Source organism: Danio rerio, chromosome 23 (assembly GCF_049306965.1).
Source record: "Danio rerio strain Tuebingen ecotype United States chromosome 23, GRCz12tu, whole genome shotgun sequence".
Taxonomy (NCBI): Eukaryota; Metazoa; Chordata; class Actinopteri; order Cypriniformes; family Danionidae; genus Danio; species Danio rerio.
The window spans coordinates 47,792,501-47,802,500 of NC_133198.1; the positions used below are offsets into that span (position 1 = coordinate 47,792,501).

At 34.6% G+C, this 10,000-nt stretch overlaps 1 protein-coding gene across 2 annotated transcripts in view; it reads left to right on the forward strand.

Annotated features, from left to right (window-relative positions):
• Positions 1-10,000, forward strand: part of txk (TXK tyrosine kinase) — a 27,319-nt gene that overhangs the window by 13,489 nt on the left and 3,830 nt on the right. For both annotated transcript variants that reach the window (XM_073939451.1, XM_073939452.1), the window contains exons 10-12: positions 8-179; positions 6,392-6,608; positions 6,702-6,766. In XM_073939451.1, the coding sequence (XP_073795552.1) occupies positions 8-179; positions 6,392-6,608; positions 6,702-6,766 (454 nt within the window). The remainder of the gene's footprint in view (positions 1-7; positions 180-6,391; positions 6,609-6,701; positions 6,767-10,000) is intronic.

Here is a 10,000-nt window from a genome sequence, read left to right on the forward strand (position 1 = left end):
TGTGCAGATAAAATGGAGATCAACCCATCTGAGCTGACCTTCATGAAGGAGCTGGGTTCTGGTCAGTTTGGAGTGGTGCGACTGGGTAAATGGAGAGCGCAGCATAAAGTGGCCATTAAAACCATCCGGGAAGGAGCCATGAATGAGGATGATTTCATTGAGGAAGCTAAGATCATGACGTAAGACACACACACACACAGATGAGTGGAAAGTTGCTGAGAGTCTGGAAACTGTGGTGGGTGGGTATATGTGTGTGTGTGTGTGTGTGTGTGACGTTATAACAGGCCAATTTCCTGCACTGAAACCGCTAGATTTCTTATCAGTCTTTTTTATTCAGTGTGTTTCACTTCCTCTGTATGGAACGTGGAGGTGTGATGGAAACATGCATTCAGTCTCACTTTTATAAACTCTGCTCAGCATAAGTTAGTACACGCCCTTTCTGAAAATGTATATTTTTAGAAGCCTTTAGTTTTATCAGTGAAAACATTCATGAAGTCATCACTACTTAACTAAACAAGACAAAAACTCCTGGGAAAAGCATGTTTTTGCTGTGAAAGAAATCTCAATATTGAGGAAAATATGCAAAAACAATATGATGAAAAGGAGTTGTGCAAATTAAGTTCTTAGCAATGCACATTACTAATAAAACATTACTGTTTTATATATTAACAGTAGGAGATTTACAAAATACCTTCATAGAACGTCATCACTAGTAATTTTTCGAAGAGATATTTTGTTTTTCAGACGACAACCGATTATTTTTTAGTCTAGCAATATGTTAAATAAGAGCCAAGGATTGCTATGGTGATTTCTTTTTTCTTTTTCCTTTTATTTTGGATGTGATTTAAAGTTGCCCAGTACTTTTCTTACCTCTTTGTCAGATAATGTAAGGAGAAACTCCTTTTTACTTTGACTTAATTTTTCTGAAAAACAAAACAGAATTATTTTTTTTACTTATCTGGGAATTTTTTTCTTAAATGTAAAAACAAAAACTCCAAGTAACATTTTTTATTTTTGCTGTGAAAAACAGCTAAATATTGAGGAAAATCATCTAAGATGTGCAAATTAAGCTCTTAGAAATGCACATTACTAATAAAACATTACTGTTTATATATTAACAGTACGAAATTTACAAAATACCTTCAGGGAATGTTCATTCATTCATTTTCTTGTCGGTTTAGTCCCTTTATTAATCCGGGGTCGCCACAGCGGAATGAACCGCCAACTTATCCAGCAAATTTTTACGCAGCGGATGCCCTTCCAGACGCTTCATGGAATGTTATCACTATTAATTTTTCCTATGGTTAATTCCTATTTCTTTTTATTTTGGATGTGATTAATCCTGATTAAATTTTGCCCAGCACTTTGCTTACTTCATTGACAGATCATTTTGCTGATTTTAAGGAGAAACTCACTTAATTTTGACTCATTATTTCTGAAATCAAAACAGCATTTTTACTTATTTAAGAAATATTTATTGAATTAAGAACTTTTAGAAATTTGGCATAGAAACAAGACAAAAAGTAAAAGCATGTTTTTGCTGTGAAAAAAGCTAGATATCGAGGAAAATGATCTAAGATGTGCAAATTAAGATCTTGGCAATGTGCATTACAAATAAAACCTTACTTTTTAATAGATTAACAGTAGAAAACTTACAAAATACCTTCATGGAACGTCATCACTATTAATTATTCGATTTTGTTCAGAAGATTATTTGTTAGTCTAGCGACTGTTTTAAATATTACTCTAGGATTGTTATGGTTAATTTCTATTTCCTTTTATTTTACATGTGATTAATCTTCGTCCAGCTCTTTGCTTACCCCTTTGACAGATAATTTAGCTTGTTTTATTGAGAAACTTACTAAATTTTAACTCATTATTTCTGAAAACAAAACAGAATTATTTTTTACTTTACTAGGAAATATTCTTGAACATGAAGACAAAAACTTGCTAAATAGTGGGAAACTTCCATACACACTCATTCACACACACTCATACACTACGGCCAATTTAGCTCATCAATTCCTTTATAGTGCATGTGTTTGGTCTGTGGGGGAAACCGGAGCACCCGAAGGAAACCCACACCAACACGGGGAGAACATGCAAACTCCACATAGAAATGCCAACTGACCCAGCCGGGACTCAAACCTTCCTGCTACAGTTCCAACCACTGAGTCACCATGTCGCCAATTCAAATACATCTTTATTTAATTTAAGCATCTTTATTTACGTTATGATTGTAAATAATCTGCTTATAAACATTCAAACACACAATTAATGAATGTTTTATATGTCCAGTCAAAGAATGTTGTATTCTTTTTAGTCTGAAAACTACAATATTGAGCCCAATCTTGACTTTACAAAAGTTAATCACACATCAAATTACAATAGCTGGTAAAGCTGATAAAAATGAAACTAGTAAAGATATCTGCTCAAGTAAAACTAATAACCATCTGTCAGCAGCTAGGACTAGGGGGAGCGGGAACGAAAGTAACCAAGCGATTTTCTCAAACCCCTGACAACATTTTGCTGGTAACACTTGATCAGTTTGGGTATTAGTAGACTATCTGCTTAATATCTGCTGATACTGCTCCTTCAACAGACTTTTAACTGACTATCAGAAACTCTGCAAGCACATGTTCAATTCAATTCACCTTTATTGTATAGCGCTATTACAATGTAGATTGTGTCAAAGCAGCTTCACATAGAAGAACATAGTAAATGTAAAGAGTGTAGTTCAGTTTTCAGAGTTTAAGTTCAGTTTAGCTCAGTTCAGTGTAGTTTAATAATACCTATTGAGTCCAAACACTGAAGAGCAAATCCATCAATGTGCAACACTACAGAAAAAACTTCACCAATTGACGAAAGAGAAGAATTAAAAAACCTTGAGAGAAAGCAAACTCAGTTGGACACGACCATTTCTCCACTGGCCAAACGTCTTATGCAGAGCTGCAATCTAGGTGCTGGAGGCAGTAAGCTGGACGTCAGTGAAGACTCGTCTGTCCCTGGAGAGTCACAGGAATCAGTCTCATGCTCTCCACTCCTCCATGACCACCACAGCAGCTGCTCAGGATACGGCCTGGTCCAGGATTATGGAAACCTTGGGATCATCTCGTTGCTGGTCTTGGATTGAATCAGTGACGCTGCATAGTCTGAGGGTCTCATGATGAGCATCCTCAGGTGGAAATAGAGAATAAAGAGAGTAATTAGCGTAGCTGCTGTTCATAGTGTATATAAACGAGATGCAGAAACCTGTGTGGAGCATATTCATGTATCACACCGCTAAATGATGCACTGAGTCAATGCTTTGCTAAACAGATAGATCTTTAATCTAGTGTTGAACTGAGAGAGTGTGTTTGAGCCTCGGACATCATCAGGAAGGCTGTTCCAGAGTTTAGGAGCCATAAAATAAAGGGCTCGACCTCCTTTAGTAGACTTTGCTATTTTGGGAACTACCTGAAGCCCTGAGTTTTGAGATCTTAAAGAGCGAGTTGGATTGTAGTTAGACAGAAGGTTGGTTAGATAAACAGGAGCTCGATTATTTAAAGCTTTATAGGTGGGAAGTAATATTTTAAATTCAATACGAAACTGAACAGGCAGCCAGTGTAAGGAGGATAACATTGGGGTGATATGATCATATTTTCTAGACCTGGTAAGAACTCTGGCAGCTGCGTTTTGTATTAGCTGAAGTTTGTTAATAGAGGATGCTGGGCAGCCAGCAAACAGCATCACAGTAATCCAGCCTTGAAGTCATAAAAGCATGGACTAGCTGTTCTGCATCAGAGATGGATGAAAGAAGGCAACTAACCCTAACCCCAACCTAACAGTCTAGTTTTAATGTAATGAGAATTGGTTGGCATGAAGATGTAAATTCAACAAACGAACCAAGAAAATAAAGTGTGACCCATTTGCTTTCCAGGTTATAACAGCACATTCAGTATGCAACTCAAATAGTAGCTGATTTCAGGAGCAATTTAGTTTGAATTAAAAAAAATTTCTAAAGCAGAAAGTAAATTGTTGTTGCAGTACTTTTTTTCTTATTACAAGTTGTGTTTCTGTTTTCATGCATCACAGTAATGATCAGTCTACAGGTTATTCAGTGCAATAACACATTCCTGAGTTTGCAGTGTTTGAATATAAAAGTAAATCAGGTTTAAGTGGCGTGAGTTCCTGTGGATACGAAAGTAACACTGTTATTTATTTCCCTCTGCTCATTTTCATGTCTTACTCTTCACTTCCACATTAGAGTTTGCAATGTTAATAGCTAATAATAAAACATATTTAGAAATTTTAGACAATTCATTCAGAATTCAGCTGGGTCCGGATCTGTGTTCCGGCACAAATGAAGCCCTGCTGAAACCTGACTGCAACACTTCAAAAACCTTGTTCATTTTTAGAAAGGAGCATCAGATGTTTCAATGTTTAGATTTTGTGGTAACATGGTATAAAGGGTGAAAAAAAAGAAAATAGTAACAATTTGGACAGTATTTTATGATAAAAACTAAACTTATTAATCCACTTAAGGGTGCATGGTGGCTCAGTGGTTAGCACTGTGGCCTCGCAGCAAGAAGGTCACTAGTTCGAACCTCGGCTGGGTCAGTTGGCGTTTCTGTGTGGAGTTTGCATGTTCTCTCTGTGTTGGCGTGGGTTTCCTCCGGGTGCTCAGTCCAAACACATGCACTATAGGGGAATTGATGAACTAAATTAGCCGTAGTATATGAGTGTGTGTAAGAATGAGTGTGTATGGCTGTTTCCTAGTACTGGGTTGCGGCTTGAGTAGCATCCTCTGTGTAAAACATATGCTGGAATAGTTGGCGGTTCATTCCGCTGTGGTGACCTCTGATAAATAAGGGACTAAGCCGAAGGAAAAATGAATGAATTAATCCACTTTTTGGAGCTCCAACAGAAACATCACACACTCATACACAATCCTACTGAAAGCAAATTTTTGAAGATATCAGTTTTCAATTAAGAATATAATTAGTTCGGATATTTGCTTTAGATTTTCTGTCAGTTGTACTCTAAAACAGGTCATTTGAAATAAAATACATAAAAAAACATAGATTAGGGTATTAAACAATAATATTGAAAGGTGCTTGATGAAGTGCGTGCCCATGTGTGTGCAGGGGCGCAACTACACATTTACTGCAGATTCCGCGCCCCCCCCCCCCCTTCAATCCAACTATATTTTAAAACAGGCAAGTGATAAAATGGGGAAAATATTTCCATCAATAAATTAAAGATATTTTTTCATAAAGATTTCAATATGCTTCAAAAAATACAGTTTCACAGTTCTGAACACAACTGAAATAGTATGAAGTAGTAAAAGGTATAATTTCGTTAAGCATGTTAAGTCGCAAAGAAATGCATCTCATACCACCCCAAAATTCTTCTCAGTTTAATTTTCCCTCACTAAATGATTATAGCACCTTGACTAGCCTTGCTTTTGGACTTTTTGTACTACATTTGTCAAAACAAAATCATAGACATGGGAGTCCTAAAGGGCAAAAGAACATTGCGATTATTTCTCACATGCATACTGTGAGAAGTGTAAGGTCTGTCTTTGCCAGAACAATTGACTGAAACTGCTAAAAGTGAAATAAAAAAGACTGTCAAATGTTTAGTGTAAAAAAAACAGAAACAAACTGTGTGAAATGTTCTATTTAATTGAAATGTTATAACTTTGTTTGTAGCTAAAATTGAAATAGTTTTGAGCTAAGAAGTTACCAAAAGGCCTGATGAATCAATATGATACATAATAAATTCATAAAAACATGTATATGGTATGAAAAATGGGGGGGAGGGGTGGAATGATTTTTTAATTTATTAAAATACAATATTATACGCGTATAAAATGCTAAATAAACATTTTTAACAATATATATATATATATTATTATTAATATTATATTTATATATATATATATATATATATATATATATATATACATATATAATATTAATATTATTATTATATTATATATTATATATATTATTATTATTACTATTATTATTATTATTATTATTATTATTATTATTATTTGAAACTTTTAATATGAATAATTTCAAAAATAGTTGTGGCACAATGGCGCCCCCTATGGGTGGCGCCCCTATGCCCTGCATATACTGCATACCCCCTTTTTGCGCCACTGTGTGTGTGTGTGTATTTGTGTGTGTGTGTGTGTATGTGTGTGTGTGTGTGTGTGTGTGTGTGTGTGTGTGTGTGTGTGTGTGTGTGTGTGTGTGTGTGTGTAAACGTATGTGTGAATGTAAGCCTTTTTTACTGACGTCCCAGAGTGTTCAATAAATTGTGTGTGTATGTGTGTGTGTGTGTGTGTGTGTGTGTGTGTGTGTGTGTGTGTGTGTGTGTGTGTGTGTGTGTGTGTGTGCAGGCGTCTCTGTCACCCTAAGCTGGTGCAGCTGTACGGTGTGTGTGTGACCCAACGCCCCATCTGCATCGTGACCGAGTTCATGGAGAACGGCTGCTTGCTTCACTTCCTGCGGCAGCACAGCAAGACTCTGGGACGCTCGCAGATGCTGTGCATGTGTCAGGATGTGTGTGAAGGGATGGAGTACCTGGAACACAACCAGTTCATACACCGAGACCTGGTCAGATATACACATTCACACACACATACACACACGGCTGTATGCATGACATCATATGTGACACAAAACCTGTATGTGTGTGTGTGTGTTTAGGCTGCACGGAACTGTCTGGTTAATGAGAGGAATGTGGTGAAGGTGTGTGACTTTGGCATGACCAGGTGAGTTTAACCCTTAATTTGATGACAAATTAAAGGGCAGCTATGATGAAAATCATCTTTTGTAAGCTGTTTGGACAGGACTGTGTGCAGGTATAGTGTGTCCACAGTCATATTGGGGTGATAAACACACAATAAGTCTCTTTTTTTCAATTTTCTGACGTTAAAATAGCATCCAAATCCCTCCTATTTGGAGGCCGAGCGCAACATGATGTAGTTGTGTGGTTTCCCCACCCACCGAATTAATTGACAGCCGCGTATTAACATGTCTCCATAGTAACGCATATAATCATATCAACAAGACAGGACGTGCGCAAAGCAGCTGGGATTAAAAGACCTGGGATCATCAGTCATCATCAAACGTGATCAAGAATGAGTTTGACAAGTTTAAAACCTTTTTAAAACAGTGCATGTTTCTAATAAATTAAGTTAAAGTCAGTAAAATCGCTCTAATTCATCAGCACAGCCGCCTGTCAGTACAATTATAAAAGAAGACGTTTCAATCCCGGTTTGTGGATGTTAAGTCAGGTTTATTTTGAACATTAACATAACGGATATTCATACAGCAGTGGATATTAACCTGTATCCTGACCCATTTATCGTGCAAAAACCAGTAGTGGAAAGAGTACTAAAATTGTGTACTCAATTACAAGTACTGTTACATTGCTGAAATGATACTCAATTACAAGTACTGTTACATTGCTAAAATGATACTCAGTTACAAGTACTGTTACATTGCTGAAATAATACTCAATTACAAGTACTGTTACATTGCTGAAATGATACTCAATTACAAGTACTGTTACATTGCTAAAATGATACTCGGTTACAAGTACTGTTACATTGCTAAAATTATACTCAATTACAAGTACTGTTACATTGCTGAAATGATACTCAATTACAAGTACTGTTACATTGCTAAAATGATACTCAGTTACAAGTACTGTTACATTGCTGAAATGATACTCAATTACAAGTACTGTTACATTGCTAAAATTATACTCAATTACAAGTACTGTTACATTGCTGAAATTATACTCAATTTCAAGTACTGTCACATTGCTGAAATGATACTCAATTACAGGTACTGTTACATTGCTAAAATGATACTCAGTTACAAGTACTGTTACATTGCTAAAATTATACTCAATTACAAGTACTGTTACATTGCTGAAATGATACTCAGTTACAAGTACTGTTACATTGCTGAAATGATACTCAATTACAAGTACTGTTACATTGCTAAAATTATACTCAATTACAAGTACTGTTACATTGCTGAAATGATACTCAGTTACAAGTACTGTTACATTGCTAAAATTATACTCAATTACAAGTACTGTTACATTGCTGAAATGATACTTAATTACAAGTACTGTTACATTGCTGAAATGATACTCAATTACAAGTACTGTTACATTGCTAAAATGATACTCAGTTACAAGTACTGTTACATTGCTAAAATTATACTCAATTACAAGTACTGTTACATTGCTGAAATGATACTCAATTACAGGTACTGTTACATTGCTAAAATGATACTCAGTTACAAGTACTGTTACATTGCTGAAATGATACTCAATTACAAGTACTGTTACATTGCTAAAATTATACTCAATTACAAGTACTGTTACATTGCTGAAATGATACTCAATTACAAGTACTGTTACATTGCTAAAATGATACTCAATTACAGGTACTGTTACATTGCTAAAATGATACTCAGTTACAAGTACTGTTACATTGCTGAAATGATACTCAATTACAAGTACTGTTACATTGCTAAAATTATACTCAATTACAAGTACTGTTACATTGCTGAAATGATACTCAATTACAAGTACTGTTACATTGCTAAAATGATACTCAATTACAAGTACTGTTACATTGCTAAAATGATACTCAGTTACAAGTACTGTTACATTGCTGAAATGATACTCAATTACAAGTACTGTTACATTGCTAAAATTATACTCAATTACAAGTACTGTTACATTGCTAAAATGATACTCAATTACAAGTACTGTTACATTGCTAAAATGATACTCAGTTACAAGTACTGTTACATTGCTAAAATTATACTCAATTACAAGTACTGTTACATTGCTGAAATGATACTCAGTTACAAGTACTGTTACATTGCTGAAATTATACTCAATTACAAGTACTGTTACATTGCTGAAATGATACTCAATTACAAGTACTGTTACATTGCTAAAATTATACTCAGTTACAAGTACTGTTACATTGCTAAAATGATACTCAGTTACAAGTACTGTTACATTGCTGAAATGATACTCAATTACAAGTACTGTTACGTTGCTGAAATTATACTCAATTACAAGTACTGTTACGTTGCTGAAATGATACTCAATTACAAGTACTGTTACATTGCTAAAATGATACTCAGTTACAAGTACTGTTACATTGCTAAAATTATACTCAATTACAAGTACTGTTACATTGCTAAAATGATACTCAGTTACAAGTACTGTTACATTGCTAAAATTATACTCAATTACAAGTACTGTTACATTGCTGAAATTATACTCAATTACAAGTACTGTTACATTGCTGAAATGATACTCAATTACAAGTACTGTTACATTGCTGAAATGATACTCAATTACAAGTACTGTTACATTGCTGAAATGATACTCAATTACAAGTACTGTTACATTGCTGAAATTATACTTAATTACAAATAAAAGTACAAATTACTCTTCATAAAAGCTACTCTGAGTACAAATTACTTTTTGAGCTGGTGGTATTGGTGGAATTATGAATAATTGTTGAATCGGACAAGATTCAGGCAATAAAACACATTTTACAAAACACATTTAACAATACTATAACACTTTTGAAACCGTGTAAACAGCTGGTTTATATATGAATCGAAACCGGAGAACCTAGAGGAACCCCACGCCAACATAGGGAGAACATGCAAACTCCACACAGAAATGCCAACTGACCCAGCCAGGGCTTGGACCAACAACCTTCTTGCTGTGAGGTGATAGCGATACCCACTGCATCACTGTGTCGCCCACCCCTAAACATATATGTATATATATATATATATATATATATATATATATATATATATATATATATATATATATATATATATATATATATATATATATATATATATATATTTATATATATATATATATATATATATATATATATATATATATATATATATATATATTTATATATATATATATATATATATAT